The following is a 19,877-nucleotide window of genomic DNA, read 5'->3' on the forward strand; positions in this document are numbered from 1 at the left end:
TCCTTATTAAGTTTAAAAACTTAATCTCAGGCCCACTCCTCTCTCCCTCAAACTGAATGTAAAATTCAATCATATGATGGTCCCGGCTACCTAGGGGCACCTTCACTATGAGATCATTAATTACTCCCATGTTATTGCATAATGCCAGATCTAGTATAGCCTGCTCTCTGGTTGGCCTAGCCAGTGAAGCCCACATCCAGTAATTGAATAAAAAAAAGACACAACCTCCTTTTCCTTTTTGCCTGTCTTTCTTAAATGTCAAAATTCTTGAATATTCAGCTCCCAGTCTTGATCACTCTGCAGCCACATTTCCGTAATGGCAATTGGATCATACCCTTTTACCTCTATTTGTGCCTTTAAATCATCTACCTGGTTGCGAATGCTACGCGCTTTCAGGTAGAGTACCCTTAACTTTGTCTTTTTGACATTATTCCACCTTTTTAGTTTAGTTGACGCTCATCTTTGTTTCACCTGCCTTCTAACTTTACTTGCTACTTTTCTACTTCCCATTACCAGCTTTACTTCCTTCCAATTTGAGCTACCCCTCCAGTTCCCATCCCCCTAACAAGCTAGTTTAAACACTCCCCAGCAAATCTCCCTTCGAGGATATTACTCTCGGTCCTGTTAAAGTGTAACCCATCCATCTTGTACAGGTCCCACCTCCCCCAGAAATCTGATGCCCTCCCTCCTACACCAATTCTCTAGCCACAAGTTCAATTGATCAGTCCTCCTATTCCTATGCTCACTACCATGTGGCAATGGGAGTAATCCTGAGAATACTGTTCTTGAGGCAACACAGACTACAAGCACCTGGTGGGGTGGTGGCGGCAGCCAAGGCAGCATACAAGCATATGGCGGGAGGTTGGAGGAGGGGGGTGGAGGTGGGGGGGGGCGCGGTGTGTGGAGATGGTGAGGGAAGCAGCCAAGCACTTGGAAAAGCTTGTAAAAAGCGAAAATTCTTCTGCAGCTGAGACCATTCTGCTGCAGCTCCATTGACCTGCTTGGAGTCGGGCCTCTAAAGCTTTTCTTCCCACTCAGGCAACGCAAAAGCATGAAAGTGCCACCAAATGCACCAGAGATTTTCACCCCTTGGGCGCACACTGCAAATTAATGTGCATTTTAGGGGGCAGCAGAGCAACTGACCAACTGAGCAAGTTGTAGAATCCCCTTGCAGAAGGTGGCCATGGAGCAGTCACTGGTGGAGGCACTCACAGCCCCTTGCAATGTCTTTATTAAGGTTTGGACCAGTATTCATCATGGTTCAAGCTAACAGTGCAGCTTTGCAGTGTGAGTTAGGAGATTGTGTCTGCCTGAGCTGTGAGCACAGCATAGAGCCCAGTGCCCGAAGCTGCTGGCAATCGGTAAGCGGAGGGAGTGGGGCGGAGATGGGTGAGGTCTCGCACAGCCAATGAGTGCACTACACATTGGCCATCCAAGTGATGGCCAGCACTTTCCTGCATGTGTGAAGGGGCCTTCAGACTTAACCAAGAGAGGTTTTTAGGACACATATGCTAACCTGCATGCCTCTCTCTTTGACTCTGCAGGAGGAGGACATCAGGATCATGGAGCCTGGTGATTTAGCAGTATGCATCATAGCTTTCAGGGAGCAGAGAGGAAGAGAGCAGCAGAGGCGCCTGGCTTGGCAAAGGGAGGAGCACCTCCATCAAGATGAAGGGCCTGCTGCACACGCAGCTGAAGATCCACAGCGAGTTGTCACTTATAGGCGCTTTGCTAGACCCAGGGTCTATCAGTGGCGCTTGTCATTCCTGCAGATGACTGAGAACCAGTACTGTTGAAGACTGCACGTCTAGGGAACTGGTTCAGTCACATATGACGCCTGCTGCAGAAGTTGGCATGGAGGGCATCCACTGCCAGTGGCCGTGAAAGTGACCGCAGCGCTCAATTTTTACGCCAGTGGCTCCTTCCAGGTGACCTGTGCAGGATGTCGCAAGCCTCCAGGCACAAGTGTATTCAGGAGGTCACGGATGCCAGTTTCACAAACGCACAGAACTTTGTGCACTTTGCCTGGGATCAGGAAAGCCAGGAAGCAAGAGCGCTAGGATTCGCATAGATATCAGGTTTTCCACAGATGCAGGGTGCCATCAACTGCACTCACGTGGCGCTTAGATCTTTGTGGCAGCAAGTAGTCAACTATGTAAACCACAAGGGCTTCTGCTCATTGAGTGTTCAGCTGGTGTGCGACGACTACAAATGCATCCTACTGGTTGGCACACGATTTCCAGCGAGCGTCCACGACCCCTACATCCTTAGCAGGTCTCATCTTCCAGGGTCCAGGGAGGCTGCAAGATTGGCTCCTCAGGGGAAAGGTGGTACCCACAAAGGACGTGGCTGATGATGCCCATGCGGTGGCCTCAGGCTGCAACAAAGCGACAGTATCAAATGCCTCATGTCACAATCCGGACTTTGTTGGAGCAAACTATGGGTATTTTGAAAATGAGGTTTCAATACTTCAACAGGTACAGTGGATCAGTGTAAAACAGTCCACCGAGGGTGTTCATCTCATGCTGCCTGGGCCACAACTTGGTGCTGCAATGGGGGGAGGACCTGACCGAGGAGGAAACGGAACAGCTGCACATCTCCTCCGATGAAGACGACGTTGAAGGGGATGAAGTCCTCAAAGACAAGATGCCAGCAATAAGGCTATCACACTGGCCAGATGAGGCAGGCAGGCGCACTTAGGAGCTGCGAGATTCATGGAGAAGGATGACAAGTTGCAGTGAGGACAGTCCTGACATCCTCACCTTGCATCTGTGCACGTTTGACTCCTGTGTAGCTGTTGGCAGCACACATACCCTCAGTGCTCAGGCTCATGTCATGGAGGAGCAGCGGAGGCACTATTAGTCGCTAGATTCTAGGAGGTTGACGACGACATGCAGTGAGGACACTCCATAGATCTTCACATGGCCTCTGTGAATGTCTGACTCCTGTCTGGCTGAGGGCAGCTTACTTGCGCTCTGTAATCAGGGTCATATCATGGAGACGCAGCCGTGAAACTTTAAATGCAACTGTTACTTTGTCAGCCTTCAGCACCTGTCCCCTTGAGGAGCACACTGTCACCAGTCACAGATGCTGATGAGATGGGGGCCAGCCCCACTTCAAAAGGTGCTGAGAGCACACAGAATGATGGAACTCTGTGACACCTGTCTACGACATTCTGGCAGCAATGACAAGCACCATCGAGGTGCAGGCATCACTAATGTGTCCAGTGAGTGTGAGGCCGGACCATCACTTTGGTCTGAAGGTTATACACTGCACAGTGAAGCAGCCTGGACTGAGACACCTGCCATTATGTTATGCAGGAACCAAGATTTCACATCTGAATCTGACAGCACCTTCCAAACCCACAACCACTACCATCTAGAAAGTCAAGGGCAGCAGATAGATGGGAACACCATCATCTGGAATTCCCCTCCAAGTCACTCACCATCCTGACTTGGAAATATATCGCCGTTCCTTCACTGTCACTGGGTCAAAATCCTGGAACTCCCTCTCTAACAGCACTGTGGGTGTACCTACATCACATGGACTGCAGCAATTCAAGGAGGCAGCTCACCACTACCTTCTCAAGGGCAACTAGGGACGGACAATAAATACTGGCCCAGCCAGCAACGCCCACGCCCCGTAAGTGAATAAAAAAAAACATTCGCTGCTCATCATAAACGAGAAGTCATTGGCAAGGAGACATTCTCAGGAGTTTATTTACAATAGTAAACATTATGGATGAGTGATTAACACCCATGCCCAGACTGTACACCTACACCTTCTTAACCTTCCTAACCTCTTGGCACCTTAGTGCTCCCCTGACATCCACAGCAGAGGTTGAGGCAGCCTGCTGCCTATGCACTGTCTGTGATGACCTTGGCGGGAGTCCTCTTGAGGACAGAGACCTGCTTTTGGGGTCCTGCTGTGTGGCAATGGCACCCTCCTCAGCCTGAGGAGCTGCTGGGGTCACAGGAAATTCAGGGATTCAGGTGGACTGGACACTCCCGGAATCACCTGGGTGGATGGCCCTGGAGTGTGCACCTGCTGATCCTGCTCCCCATGGATGCCCGAGAGCCATTGGCTGACTCCTTGAGGAAAAGGGGAAGCTGGAGTGAGATCAAGCTGCCCCACACCACTATCGCATTTACTTGGAGGCCAACTATGGCATCTGCAATGGAGTTCAGCTCAGTGCAGGACTGATGTCCTGGACAAGGTATCCATGGTAGCTGCCTTCCTACCAATATTGATCTCAGTGCGTTGACATGCCAGTGCTATAACCTCAGCCTGAAGGCAGACAGACTGTATTGTACCGTGCAATCTAAGGGTCTGGAGTCATATGGAGGCCCGATGGGGTAAGGGCATCAGGTTTCCTTACCTAAAGAACAATAGAGAAACAGATGGGTTTTTACAACAATCAATGATATTTGTCATGATCACCATCACTGAGATGAGAAAGAGAGAGAGAGAACGAACAATAAATCTTGCTGCTTTCCTTTTACATTACCTCAAGAAACAATTATATTCACTTAAGCCAGTTTTCTTCCGCTTGTACTTGTCAGTAAGAGATGAATGACTGGTTTAAAAATAAGTCAGGGAGTGATTGATCTTGCATATATTTTGCTGAAGTAGACCCATTTAAACCCTAGTTTGGATGATCAAAGCACCAGAGTCTGCATAATAATTGTCTACAATCTTTTATGAAGATACTAATGGTGCACAGCTTTAGTTCTCTGCTGCCATCACCACACTGTCAGAATTCTGATTGCACATTAAGCTGCAGATGATCCAAAACTCTGTCTTTTCTTTTAAACAGCTCAAAATAAGCAAACCACACATCTTATTCAGCCAGTTCACCAGCTCATCCCCAGATACCTGCTCAAACTCACTTCAATATGATACAACCTGAGATCTGGTTATTCCCGAGATGAGATTAAGATTTCCTCCTTCCAAAGCATGGCGAGTCCTTGCCCCAATCTCACCTACGTTGGTGTTGGTCATAACACCTGTTGTTAACTGACTCAACTTTTCCAATATCCCGGAGCTCCATGCCCCACAAACACCAACTCATCCAGAACACCATTACCTACCTCAGTCCCTCACAAACCCCCATTCACCTATCAGTCTCATTGGTTATTCCACTGATACCCCATCTCCTGGCATATCAACTTCAAAATGCTTGTGCGCATCAACAAATGAAGCAAATTCTCTTGCATTTGCAACATCCACCAGCACTACAGTCCTATCTTTGTAAACTCTCATAGCCCTCTGGCCAAATATGTGTGATCACCCCTCCCTCCAGCCTCCTCCTTGTGGCTCCCTCCAGCCTCCTCCTTGTGGCTCCCTCCAGCCTCCTCCTTGTGGCTCCCTCCAGCCTCCTCCTTGTGGCTCCCTCCAGCCTCCTCCTTGTGGCTCCCTCCAGCCTCCTCCTTGTGGCTCCCTCCAGCCTCCTCCTTGTGGCTCCCTCCAGCCTCCTCCTTGTGGCTCCCTCCAGCCTCCTCCTTGTGGCTCCCTCCAGCCTCCTCCTTGTGGCTCCCTCCAGCCTCCTCCTTGTGGCTCCCTCCAGCCTCCTCCTTGTGGCTCCCTCCAGCCTCCCCCTTGTGGCTCCCTCCAGCCTCCTCCTTGTGGCTCCCTCCAGCCTCCTCCTTGTGGCTCCCATCTGCCCTATGGCCCTTTGAAAATGCTGAACAAATCTGGCCAAATGTTTTCAGTCTGGACCATGTTAGATAAAAGATGCCAGAAAAAATTTGCTCTTAAAATGTAATATTTACTGTTATTTATTTGAGCTTACAAGCAGTGCCTTAAATATAGAGATTACCATTAACAGCAGTAAGATTTACAAATGAATGCATCCATAAACCATGCATGAAAAGCCAAGATATTCAGTCAAATAGGGAGGTCATTTAAGCACACATTGCAGCAACTCTCTTTGTTGCTGCACCCTTCAGAATGCATGTTGATGTTCAAAACGATGAACAAACAGCATTATATAAATAATGCATCAGCATCTCAGATGGCTTGTCGATGTGCTGAGGATAATGGACTCTTTTTAATCTGTAATCCAGCAACCACCTGTTAGTCGCAAACAAGGAGAAGCTCATCCCATCAGGTGGAACTGGCCAAAAGCAAAACACTGACACAGCCAAATAAATAATTCTGAATAATAGCCATTGTATTTAAATAACCACATACTGCATACAATGTGTTGTCACCGTCAGTCAGTCAGTCAGTCATTCACTGACTTGTAACACTCAGGTGAGAAGGGATGAACTAACTCCCCATTATTCAACCTCCTCAGTTGGTCACAACAAAGAAGTTTCCTTTTTAACGAGGATATGCCTTCTCCCAAATCAAAATGTATTTAACCACTTAAGCTGTGAACAATAATGAGCCAATCAAACAAGCTTTGATTGAGTCAAAGAAAGAGCAAATTTATTAACCACTAAACCCTGAAGGAAAAAATAAAAACGGAACGTCAAGCATTCGGCCCTCATGCAGTCATTAGGACACACGCGCACACACACCAGATATAAGGGGAGTTAGAGTCCAATGAAAAAACTGGTAAAAGAGTACAGAGTATCCTTTGATTGTCCTTGAGGCGTAGATTTTAAATGTTGCAGCCAAAATAGGTTAGCTGGTTTCTTGGATGCAGTCAGATGTAGAAGATGTTGCAATTATTACGAGATCTCAGTTTGTTGGTAGGTTTCTGGTAGAATTGGCTTCTCGAACCGGGAATAGAAAGAGGGGGAGAGCAAGCAGCCCTCAGCTTGTTTCCTCTGCTCAAAGTTTTCTGAACACTGCCTGTGTCACTGGCAATCTCTCTCTAGTAGCTGGCAGCCTTGCCTTAAAATACTTCATGCATTGTGTATTTCCAAGAGCTTATGGGTGGGTCTGTCTGTGGCAGCCATTTTTTCAATATCCAGTACTTTGCATTTTTAACATCTCTTCCTTAGTCAGTTATGAGTTTCGATGGGTGCCCGGATCACAGGAAACGTCTCTCTCTTGGGAGTGTGAAGTTTGTTTCCCAACTTCACCTTGGAATGTGGCCTTGCATTTTTAAGCCGTTTGCTCTGTCTCAGTTCAAATTGCTGAAGTTCAAGTGAGTTGAAATTCAAACAAATCAAATTTTCTACAATAAAGCGGCATAGCCTCGTAATACCTCCCCATCACAGAGAGATTCACACTCATTTCATTACAAGGTGTAAAAACACAACACAAAAAAAAACTTCCATTTCACTTCCATTCATTCTCTTAGTCTTGGTCTGGATTATTCCATCAGTTCTAACTGGGTCTCTAAATTCTGGCCAGGATGTCCACAATCACATTTGAATTCCCTGCAATGTGGGTGATTTTTCGGTGATACGGTTGACAAAGTAACTCCAATGGAATAACCTTGCATTCTGAGTGTTGATTTTCTCTCCAAAGGTCAAAGAGTCACGGTCAGTGTAAACTATGGTCTCTCTATATCCATTTCGGACATGTATCTTAAAGTGTTTGAGAGTAGTAATAAACATGTGGTTTCTTTTTCTACTGTGAACTACCCTTTCTGATGTTTGTTCAGTTCTGGTGCCCCCTGCAGCTGTGGATGATATGCTGAGGACTTCACCTGGGTCACACCCAGGTTATCCATGACTTCCTGGAATATTCAGGATAAAATTTGAGCTCTGATCTGACTGAACCTTGGTTGGCACATCCACGATGGTAAGGATATACTGGTAGCCCCTTTTTTGTTTTGCACAGGGCCCCCTCATAGTCCATGAGCACCTTGCTGAATGGTTCCCCAAAAGACAGCACTGGAATCATAGGTTCAGGTTTTATTGCAGGCTGGGGTTTTTCCATAACCTGGCAGGTATGACAGGTTCTGCAAAACCTTACTATATCCTTGTGGAGGTACGGCCAGTAAGAATGCTGGCTGATGTGGGCTTGGGTTTTTTGTATACCAACATGCCCAGCCATCGGAATTTCACGTGCTAACCTTAATATTTCTGCACGGTACCTCGGCGGAACTACTACCTTGTGGATCACTGTCCACTCCCTTGTTTGCAGATCTGCGAGGGGAACCTCTGCTTCCTCATCAACCCCTCATTGTTAATGTAGTAGCTTTCAGGGTTTGTCTCTACTTCAGCTTCAGTTAGGGCAGTCTGAGCTAACTTTTTTAACAACAGGTCAGTTTGCTGCACAGCAACCAAGGAAGACATGCTAAACAAAAACAGAATTACCTGGAAAAACTCAGCAGGTCTGGCAGCATCGGCGGAGAAGAAATCAGTTAACGTTTCGAGCCTTCATGGCCCTGAAGGGCCATGAAGGCTCGAAACGTTAACTGATTTCTTCTCCGCCGATGCTGCCAGACCTGCTGAGTTTTTCCAGGTAATTCTGTTTTTGTTTTGGATTTCCAGCATCCGCAGTAGCTTTTAGCTTTTTGTTTTTATCTTAAGGAAGAGATGCTTATTATCCCCTTAGGGTCTTCTAGACTCCCAAAAAAAGTCTCAGATTACCAGAGAGTAGGATCATTTATCTGCAGTGTCATTTCAGCCTCCTCTAACAGAGTTTGACTGGCCATAGACTGCATTGCCACAGAGTCAGGGAAAATGCCAGGCACTTTCTCCTGCAGCTGTTCTGCCTCCCTGTCCTCGGTTAGCTTCTCTGAGACTACTGGATGCTATCACTTTTGATCCCGCCAGGTCGTTGCCAAGGAGCAGGTCGACCTCTTCCACGGGCAACTTGGGACGACTCCCATGGTCAACAGTCCTGACACAAGGTTGCACTCCAGGTGCACCCGATATAAGGGGATGGGCAATTACCCTCCTTCAATACTCTTTATCAACACCTTGGCACTTACTGCACTCTCTGGTGGAAAGGTCATGCCTTTTCCCAGAAGCAGAATTTGGCTAGCCCCCTGTATCCCTCAGTATGATTATAGGCTTACTCACCTCGCTCGAGGGAAATGTGGCCACTTTCCCTTCTGATAAATCCTTGAAACTGTCAGGGATCTTTTTAAACTCACCTGCATTTGCAGTAATGCATCTACAGGGATTTGCTGCCGCAGTCAGAGCCACAGCCTGGTCTGCTATGCTCTCTGTCTGGATCCCATTTTCTGCGCAGACAAATCCCACTGGTTTTTCCCATAACCTCCAGCAGTTAGTACAGAGATGTCCTGCTTTGCAGCAGGTAAAACACATAGCCTTATCAGCCTCACTCCTCTTCTCAACACCATCCTTTCTGGCCTGAGGAGGGCCCCTGTGTTTCCAGCTGAACCTTCTTTCCCATGGGTGTTCAGTTTCCTATCACTTGCCCACCTTCTATCCTTCTCAGTTGGTTGAGGGTGACTAGAGAAGGGTTTCCTTTGGGATGAGGATTAGTGGACGAGCTCGTCAGCTAGGGTTGCTGCCTGGTTGGACCCTGTTACTGTCTGTTCCTCTATGTGAGTTCTTATCGGGAAGAGTGTGGAGTTTTTGAACTTCTTGAGCAGAATTATTTCACGAAGGTTTTCATGGGCCGCAAGCCTCAATTTTAAGTGCCTGCACCCACCAGGCAAAAGTGAGCTGCTTAAGCCTTTCAAACTCCAGGTACGTCTGGTCAGGCCATTTCCCGAGGGTACAGAATTTCTAACAGTACGGCTCCAGCACTAACTGATACATACTTAAAATAGCCTTTTTTGCTGCCTCATAGCTTGTTCCACTTTCTTCAGGCAAGAGGGAGTAAACCTCATGAGCTTTTCCTGGCTTACTCTGCAACAGCAGGGACCAGTGTTGAGCTGGCCACTTTAACTGCTGTGTTAACCTTTCGAAAGAGATAAAGAAGGCTTCTTCTTCATCAAACTTAGGAATTAAATGGAAAAACCTGAATACCTCAGTCTTTAAGTCTGAGCTAAAGGTATCTTCAATGGGCATAATGGGATCCTGCCTTCTCAGCTCAAGCTGTTTTGATTTAAACTCCCTTTCCTCTTTCCTGGAATTCTCTCACCTCCTTCCATTCCTGCCTCTCTCTTTCCTGTTACAGCCCCTCTCTCTCTCCTTTTCCCTTTCCTCAAATTTCAATTCTAATTTCAACTGTTACAATTTTAATTTTCCTGTCACTAATTTATCTGTTTAAGTGTCCTCAATTTCCACAAGATGTTTCATCACTAGTTTTAAAATTTCAGTTTTTCTAGCTTTTGGGCGGAACTCCTCTAAGTGCCTAGCTACATCTTTTAATTCTCCTAAAAGTGTGCCCTTAACTTTCGCCAGTTATCTCATCCTGTTCTATGAAAGCATTGACAATGAATGTGGGCATTTTAGCACTTTATTATTACAGTCACAAGAAAATCTTTCTCAGTTTCTAAACTGCTTTTGAAGGAGCAATTTACTTTCCCCAATTCTTTCGTCAGTCTGTAGGAACAATTCCAGATACGCGCCCCCAATGTTACTGGGACAAGGTGAGAAGGGATGAATTGGCTCCCCTCTATTCAACCTCCATGGTTGGTCACAACAAAGGTTTAAATTTCTTTCTTACAAGGATATCGCTTTTCCAAATCAGAATGTATTTAACTATTTCAGTTGTGAGCAATAAGGATCCAATCAAACAAGGTTCCCTCAAGTCAAAGAAAAGAGCAAATTTATAACCACTAAACCCGAGAGAAATAATGATAAAGCAATGTCAAGCATCCAGCCCTCATGCAGTCATTAGGTGCACACACGCACACCAGAAGTAAGGGGAGTTAGAGTCCAATAAAAAGAAACAAAGAATATACTGTTAACTTTCCTTTGATTGACCTTGAGACGTAGATTTTAAATTTTGCAGCCAAAATAGGTTAGTTGGTTTCTTGGGTGCAGTCAGATGTAGATGATGTTGCAACTGCTATGAGATCTCAGCTCTTTGGTAGGTTTCTGATAGAGTTTGCTTCTCGGCCCAGGTGACATGCTTACTCCAAAAAAAAGAGGGAGAGCACGAGCAGCCCTCAGCTTGTTTCCTCTGCTGGGGGCTTTCTGGGCACCACCTGTGTCACTTGCAATCTATCTCTAGTGGCCGACAGCCTTGCCTTCAAACACTTCACCCATTGTGTATTTCCAAGGAGTTTTGAGTGGATCTGTCTGTGCAGCGATTGTTTCAATATCCAGTACTTTGCATTTTTAATGCATCTTCCTTAGACAGTTATGAGTTTCAATGGGTGTCTGGATCACAGGAAATGTCTTTCCCTTCACACTTCCCTGAGGGTGACTTGTTGGCTTCTCAACTTCAACTTGGAATGTGGCATTGCATTTTTAAGCAGTTTGCTCTGTCTCAGTTCAAATTACAAATGTTTAAGTCAGTTGAAAATTGAAAAATCATATTTTCAAAAATGAAGGGAGTAGCCTTGTAACAAACTGCTCAACAGATCAAAGCCAGTATCATCTTATTAGGAGATAGAGAATGTAGTGAATAGTAACTATGTTAGCTAAATGAATTATAAAGCTCTCTTATGATCTCAAAGACTTTAAAAATGCATCTACTTACAGAATTAGAGGGGCTATTAGTTTCCATGAATATTCAAGTCATACAAAAGAATATACAATTTGCATACAAAATATACAAGAAAGCACAGCATGAGTCCGCATGTATACTGTTGACAGTCAGTTCTACCTCGCCACCACCTCTCTCGATCCCTCCATTGTCCCTAAGTTGTCACATTGCTTGTCTAATATCTATTATTAGATGAACAGAAATTTCTTCCAACTAAATATTGTGAAGACCAAAAACATTGGCTTGTCATTAATTACCATACTGACACTCCCCAATCACTTGAGCCATATAATCTCCTGGGAGATGCAAAAAAATTAAAACTCAGTTTAATTAGGGAGAAGAATCTTGAAAATTCTTCAATGACTCTTTTAGGCATCAAGACTGGTACAGAAAACACAACGTATGACCACATACTGCATGGTACACACCAGAATGAATGATGCATTGATTAACAAATAATTTTGTTGAGCTTCCTTTTGAACTCACGACAGTTGAAACCCAGGCCAAGTATATTTTAGTTGCTCTTCCCCTGTTCCATAACTTAGTCCTTTCTCTGTCTGTCTTCTTTCCTGAAAATTTACAAATGCTGACAAGTTTAAAACAGAACTATGTGAATTAATGCCTCTGAAATTCTGCCAGGGCTGCCTTCTTCTTGATGAATGGATTGGCAGAAATCGAGCTACACACTTACACCATTTCCCAGACAGTTCACTCTGAAACTCGAGCCATCTGAAACGTTTTCAGATCTACAGTGTAATCCTTCCTACAACAGGATATTTGAAAGAACTGAACGCTCATTTTTATGAATCCTTGGGTCAAGCTCAGCCTTGCTAGCACGTACCCCCAGAGAAAAAAAATCACCCATTCAAGGCAAGTGCAGCCAAGTGGTACCATTTCCTGGTGAGGTGCCCAACACCTGGGGGTAGAGATTGACATGAGTCGTGCCCATTTCTTCAAGCATAAAAATGGCACAAAGTCTAACAATTTAGTATTCTGCACAGCTACAACTACTATTTTGTGGCGCCCGTAAAAATGTTAATGAGGAGCCTGGCACCTATTGCAGGTCCCTCAACAAACTTTGTTCCTGATGAACAGGGCAGGTAACACTCAGGATTTGTCAGCGACACCTGTGGCTATTAACTAGAAGTAAATATTGCTATAAACAAACTTAAACCATACTGTGGAGCTTCTACCCCTTAAGCTACTTGCAATGCACTTTAAACAACACCCATATATCCACAAAAATGAATTTAGCATGTAATATATACATACCCACAAACACACCTTGGTTCCTCATAGATCAAATTTTCTATAGTATATAAAAACATGACTAAAAAAGCATGTAGCAATGGCTACTTTTAGTTAACACAGAAGGTAAGTCACCATGCAACAGTAAACCTCAAGAAAACAAAGGGAGCAAATTTTCCTCCTCAAGGCTGTTGATATTCTAGACATTCGACATCTACCCATTTTCCAAAGCCAATTAAACTAATTTTATCAACACAGGGATAAGGTAGCTAAAGGATACTTTTCCCAAATCTCAGCAATCAGTGCTGTAGTTGAAGAAATTTCCATGGTTCAATAAAAAGTGAAACCAATTAATTTATTCATATGGCACATAGCAGAGGAAACAAGATGATAAGTTGGTTTCTAAGTTTCAAAAGCTGTACCAATTAATGAATTTCAGCAAGGTTATGTGGCTTACTGCTCACGATCTAAGGATGATCCTGAAAGGCAAGGTAAATCCAGGCTACTTTACAGCAGATCATCTTCTTAGCCTCTTCCTTGTCTCTTTCATCCTCATCTCCACCATGTGCAAGCTCATGGATATCTTTGTTACCACAATTGAAGCCCTCCCAATCAGCTGCTCTGTCACATCCCTCCATTCCCCTAGCTCAAATAGTCTCGAAGGCTCCTCCCTGCCTTAGCTCTGAGTTTCTCTCTTTCTCTAGTTTCTCCCCCATCTCCCCATATGCTCTTTTTGAGTCCATTTCGTTCACCTCCTGATCTCTCCACCCTATACCCAGTGAACTATTGACTAACCAACTTCGTTCCTGGCTCCCATGTTAAATAATATTGTTAACGATTCTCTCTTCTCATGTACTGTCCCCACCTCCTTCAAATCTATCATCCCTTCTTCAAAAAAAACCCTCAACCTTTCTGTCCTTCCCATCTCAAACCTCCCTCTTCTCTATATAATCCTTGAATGTGTTGATGCCTGCCAAATTTGTACCCACCTTTACTAAAATTCCATGTTTGAATCCCTCCAACCAGATTTCCCTACCTGCCACAGCATGAAAAGGCTCTTTCCAAAATCAGTAGTGATATCATCCATGACTGTGACGAAAGCACACTACCCCTCCTCACCCTCTTGACCTGTCTGCAGCCTTTGACACAGCTGTTCACACCATCCTCCTCCAATTCCTCTCCACTGTCGTTTAACTGGGTGAGACTGCACTTACCCGGCCCATTCTTATCTAATTGCAGCCAGAGAACCGACTGCAATGGTTTCTCTCCCTACCCTTACTCCTGCACCATTACCTCTGGTGTCCCTTAACGATTTAACCTTGGCCTCCTCCTATTTCTCATCTGCATGCTGCCCCTTGGTGACATCATCCGAAAAGGCAGCATCAGTTTGTTGTAAGGTTTTGGGCGTAGTTCAGTAGGTCTTACTAAAGGTATTTGTGGTCTTAATAAATACTTACTATTGAACTACTAAACAACTAAAAACTATATATGGAGGTACTGAAAATGTCCAAGCTAGGAGCTGTCTCCATGTTTGCTTCTACACAAGGCTCTGTCCAAACTATACTGACCCCAAGTGCAGGTCATATGTTCTCTTACATCATGTGTGGATGGTACTGTACTCCATCCTAGGTTAACCCATTATGTGCCAGACCTTTATACACCTCCCCTCAAGTCTTTAACGAGCATATTTACAGGTTTTCCCCATTTACCCCATGGATTACATCATTACAACTACGCCATCTGCAACACCGCCCCCTGCAGCCCACCCAAAGTCTCCGAGTTCATAGGTTCAGGCAGTCTGGACGACTTATAACCCTACCATATCTTATTCTCACCACTGTCTGAGGAGTGGTAGGCTCTGTCACCCAAGTAAACTTTGTTGAGTCATCTGGGTGTCTGTTCTGGCATCTGGGTGTCTTATCATCCTCTTTTTCCATTCTTTGACATTGAATCGCTCTTTATCGGTTCCCCACTTATAGTAATAGATGGCGATTGGTTTATCCTGCTCTTTATAGGGTGGATGAACTCTGGGCTAGTCTCTACGGTGATTTTTCTTTTCTCCCTTTCTGCAGCTTGCCATAATGCATGCTGGGATGGAAGATGGCTCTTCCTGTTGTGTTTGCGTTTGGCTCTGTGGTGTGCTGCCATCAATGGATGGCTGCTACTCGGTTCCAGCATTGTTTGTGGCATTGTCATGCTGGCTGGGGACTGTAGCATCTGCTCTGTGGTCTCAGGGTTTATCTCTCCAACTGCCGTTAGAGCCAGAGGTTGAGGTTCTTTTCATTGCTAGTTCCTCTCTTGATGGTCATCTACTCAAGGTGTCATGGTAACCATCTGAGTGGTTGGCTTGTCTGACCAATGAGGGGCTTCTGGCACCTGTAACAAAAGTGGACAAACCTGCTCTGCAAAGAGAGGAGATAATTCAGAGCTGAAGTCCCAGCCAAAAGAATCTTTTCTGCTGGAGCTCTCGGGAACTTGCAGTTCTGCATAACTTACAACAGTGGCTGTCTTGACACCTGCTGTTTTGAGGAGATTCAGGGCTACACAGGCCTCTCTGCTCAAGAGAGAAAAAGACTGGTTAAGGATGACATATACAAGCTTGAAGATTTGTTTGCTGCCATACCTTAATGGTTCCAGAATCATGCCTATGGCTGGAAGTTGGATTCCATAAAATAATGTGTCTGTTGCTCTTAGCTAGAGGGGTCTCAGCCACGGCTCTTTGTCCGATAGATAACACTGTCTCCTGCGTCTAATTTAAAGTTTGTGAGATGGCCATTAACCGAAATGTCTGCATTCTAGAACGAAAATTCAGGATCTTTGACCTTATCCAAGAAGTGTGGTTGTGTGCCCCTTGATGTACTGTTTTGGCCTCGTGAGCTCTCTTGGAATCTTCCGTGCATTTTGATGTTTTGGCTTTGCGCAGCTTCCCGAAGTGTCCTATTCAGTTACAATGAAAGCATTGGACTGAAATTGATGGACATTGATCACACTCGTGGGAGCTTTGCTCCACAGCGCTGGCATGGTCACTCTACTGGTCAGTTAGGGTGCTGCTTCCCTTGGCCTGAAGTGTCCCTGCTTCTGTGCTGTATTACTAACTGGACAGTGGGGTTTACCTTGTGCCACGGTTTGCTTTCTCTCCTCAACGTGGATCTGAACTGGATGTTCAGATGAAAATGGATGTCAGGTTGGCTGACAATCAAGGGCTTCTCAAGGGTTGGACCTTCCTTTGCTTGAATCACATCTGAGATTGTGTCATCCGCCACTCCTACCCTCCTATTCTATCCCTGATTAGCTCAGATTTCAGGTCACCGTAATCACAGCCTCCAGCTCTTCTGCACAGCTCAATAATGAAGGAGTCGACAGGTTCTCCTGGCTGCTGGACACGTTTATTAAATTTAGCCCTTTCAAAAATGTTGTTACTTCTGAGGCTAAGGTAAGGTTATAATGATTTTAAGACATCATCAGATTTTGCAGATGATTTTTTGATTCCTTGTCTAGCTATTATATTGTCAGCTATTGGGCCTACCAAAGCGGTGTGTTAACATGTTCAGCTCATCTTTTTATCCACATCTGAAGCAATCATCATCTAAGGAATCTCTTGTCCCCAGTTTTGTGATTGATCTGGGCAGCCATATGTTGGTCTGTAAGACTGTGTTAACACTTGCAGAGTAAAGAAAATTTCATCTGTTGACTTATGAAGTAAAAGACTTTTTTTTAAATTAAAATGGGCATCATCACCCTTGTTGTTCCTAAAATAGTATTGACAAACACACAGCACATTAAAGTGACTTATGATGTCCAACATACACACAGAATACAGCCATTCCACATTTATCTCCCACGTCAAAGCATTGAGGGTCCGTCCCCCTTTAATACTTGGGAATATCTACAAATGATACAAATTCAGTATGAAAAATGACCAGAAATAGCGAGGAAGTAACTTTCAAGTCACCTTGTATGCTTTTGCCTCTTCATGTATGCAAAGTCTTACAAAACTTAAGAGTACAATGACATTGCACTTACACTGGGATGTTTTCATAGGCATCTTCAAATTGGTCCTGTAAAACAAAGAAAGTACAATGATGTCCCTCTAGTGGTTGGTTAAGATAAAGAAACTGATAAATTGAAGATGATAATTTGCAATTTATCAGTGGAGGAATAAAGTCAGAATCATCTGAATATATATTTAATGACAGCTTTAATTTTGAATTTAATCTATAAATTACTGCACTTCACAGATTAAGTCACAGAGCAAATGCTAAACTTATCCCCTCCCTGAAAATACTATAGCTTAGTGATGAGAAAAAGAAAAAGAGGAAAAAGGCTAACTGCACACATCAGACAGTGATTAAGAGAGATAAAATGTTGCAATGGTACTGCTTTATTTTAATTTTGATGTGGGTCGAAGAACAGTAAAAATATTTTGCTCAGGTTATTGCATTTGAATTGACAAAGTACAACATAGATCCAAAAACCAGTAGAATCATCGTATCTACATTCAGAAGGGGTGAGCATAACTATTTGCAACTTAATTTGAGTTATCTATTCCTTTGCCATCATCTCCAATATATTGCAGTGAGAGCTAAGCTACAAATCTGTTCTCAACGATATCTATGACAATAGAGCTTCCTACTGTAAGCAGAAGAGTTATAGAGAACGATAAACAATGTGCACACCTTGAGAAAAAGAGACTGTACACAAGTAAAAACAAATTTATAATGGGTAATAATGCAGACCATAAACTGACACAGTCCTCCTGTATGAAACAGGAGAATCTACTTGAATTAAAGTTGAAACAAACACAATCCTACATGTTAATTCACAGCTGAGGCAGTGGGCTGGATTTGTGTTTCGGTCTTGGAAAATGTGAGTCGGGCCATTTCACAGAATCACACAGTGCAGAAGAGGCCCTTCAGCCCATCGAGTCTGCACCAACTTCGGAAACCTGAGCCCATCAGTTCTGCCCATCATGCCCCCCCCCACTTAATATTTTCGTCTCCAGGTGGTGGCAGGAAGGGTTCGGGTTTTCCGAGTCCTGAGGCAGCATCGGATGAGTGTGGGTCAATTAGAAGGCCTGCCTCAGTTTGCTGGAACATCAGCCCAGCTCTCCAAGAGTCCTTTTTCCCCCTCACCCATCTACCCTCACCCCCCCCTTATATTCCCCATGTCCCTCTATGCTCCCTATAAGCCCCCTCATTTTTCCCATACTGCCTCATACCCCTATGCCCCTTCCATGTCTTCTCATACCCCCATGTCTCTTCCATGCCATCTTCTATTCATCGTGCCCCTTATGTCCCCTCCATTCCTCCTCATATTCCCCATGCCCTCTCCATGACCTCCACATATTCTCCATAGCCACTCACCAGTACCCAGTATGTACAGTCCTCAGATCATGACAGTAGAGCTCCCAGGCACTGTTTTCTTCAGTTTTGAATGCATATTGAACTTTTCCCTAAGGGAAAAGTACTCTGATACATCTCAACACTTATGCAATGCTGATCAATGTATTGGTCAACTTACCTCTGCAGGAGTCCTATAATCAATCACTGAAGTGAAAACACATCTGACTTCTAATACAGCATCTAATAATGATATTTGAAGCAGTCAAACCATTTAACACTTGCCTGTCAGAATATTTCCGACTTCCGCCTTCCCAGTAGGCTACCCCCAATGTTCACGAACTGTCAAACAGGGTGGGTTTTTAGAAGCCTTCCAAAACCCGCCTGATCCAAAGAAAATATAAGGACAGGAAACACAAATTTTCCCTCAGGCTGTCAATGGCAACCCCAGTGTCAGAGGCTGCACGTGCTGGCTGCAACCCAAACCTGATCTGAAGCTCTTCCCAACTATGGAAAGTTTATGTCAGCTACTTTTCCAATGGAAATTCAAAATTGCAGTTTTGCAGACTTGTTTTTTTAATAAGCCCATACCCATTCCCGTGTTTTTCTGGACATGAAAATTCAGCCCAACATATCGTGCAAACTAAGGTAATAAATCCATGTATAACAAAGTTTTAAAGTTGTACTAGATCACAAAGCTCTAGCCAACATTACCAATATCGATTTAAAAGGTTATAAATAGATCATGTAGCAGATTCATTATTTTTTAAAAAGCCACAGTAAAATAATATGAACCAAATTTCAAATACAACAGAGGGATTATGCTGCTGATCATTTATGAGGTTTTATTCCTCTGTATAAACACGTTTCACCTAAGTGCTATTATGACTTTCTGACAAATGCTATGAAAAAAATTTCAAGCAATGCAAAGATTTACAGCCCCTTCTGTAATATCAATAAGACAAAAATCTGATCAGAGATCTGACATTTTCATGTGATTCTTACTCCTGGTGGCATCATGAATATCACAGGCATTTCTCCTAACAAAATCCACACCAGGCTGCAGAATAGTTCACTTCTTGACTAGGAAGTGATGTAGTGGCCAAAAAAAAAATTCCCAGGGATAAAAGAAAAAGAAGGAAAGATGGAATTTGATCAAACTCCACAAAGGGGATTTGTTGATAAAATTAAGAGTCACGGTATTCATGGAATGCAACAGCTTGAATAGCAAAGTTATTACAGGACAGAAAGCAAGTGATGGTCAAGGCACATTACTCTTATTGGAGGAATGTAAACATTGGAGATCCCCAGGCTTAATGTTGGGATAACTTTAATTCTCCATAAATACATAACATCTTTACTTCGATATAGAGAGCACAATATTAAAATTCGCAGACAACACACTTGGGGAGCAAGGTTGGCTGTAAAGTGGGCCTGCAGGTGTCAGCTTGACTCAGCAGTAACACTCCTGTCTTGGAAGTCAGAAGGTTTTGGGTTCAAGCACTCACAAAAGACTTGAACATTGTCATAGATCCTGTTTTTCAGTTAAGGAATCAATGTGAAGTCCATCTGTCTGTTCAAGCCAATATAAAAGATCCCATGACAGTATTCAGAGTAGAAAGGCCCTCCTCGTGCCCTGGTCAACTTTTATTCCTCAATGAACTCCAACAAAAGAGGCTGATTGGTCTTTTACCTCATTTACAAATTGACTGCCACATCGCTTGCTTAACTGGAACAACCATATCCCTAACGTAATTCATTGATTGTGAGGCATTTTGGAGATGTCGTGGGGATGTGAAAATTGCTGTATAA

The 19,877-nt window shown here is 44.2% G+C and overlaps 1 protein-coding gene across 5 annotated transcripts in view; it reads right to left on the minus strand.

Moving 5' to 3' along the window:
* Positions 1 to 19,877, minus strand: part of ttc39b (tetratricopeptide repeat domain 39B) — a 180,055-nt gene that overhangs the window by 114,477 nt on the left and 45,701 nt on the right. For 4 of the 5 annotated variants that reach the window (XR_013580511.1, XM_078570305.1, XM_078570298.1 and 1 more), the window contains one exon: positions 16,750 to 16,784. Coding sequence is in view for 3 of the 5 variants with exons in the window: in XM_078570305.1 (XP_078426431.1) it covers positions 16,750 to 16,784 (35 nt within the window). In the remaining 2 variants the exon portion in view is untranslated. Of the gene's footprint in view, positions 1 to 16,749; positions 16,785 to 18,089; positions 18,196 to 19,877 lie in introns of those variants that run through there. The other variant, XM_078570310.1, reaches the window with a different exon arrangement.

Source organism: Cetorhinus maximus, chromosome 2, assembly GCF_964194155.1.
Source record: "Cetorhinus maximus chromosome 2, sCetMax3.hap1.1, whole genome shotgun sequence".
NCBI classification, from domain to species: Eukaryota; Metazoa; Chordata; class Chondrichthyes; order Lamniformes; family Cetorhinidae; genus Cetorhinus; species Cetorhinus maximus.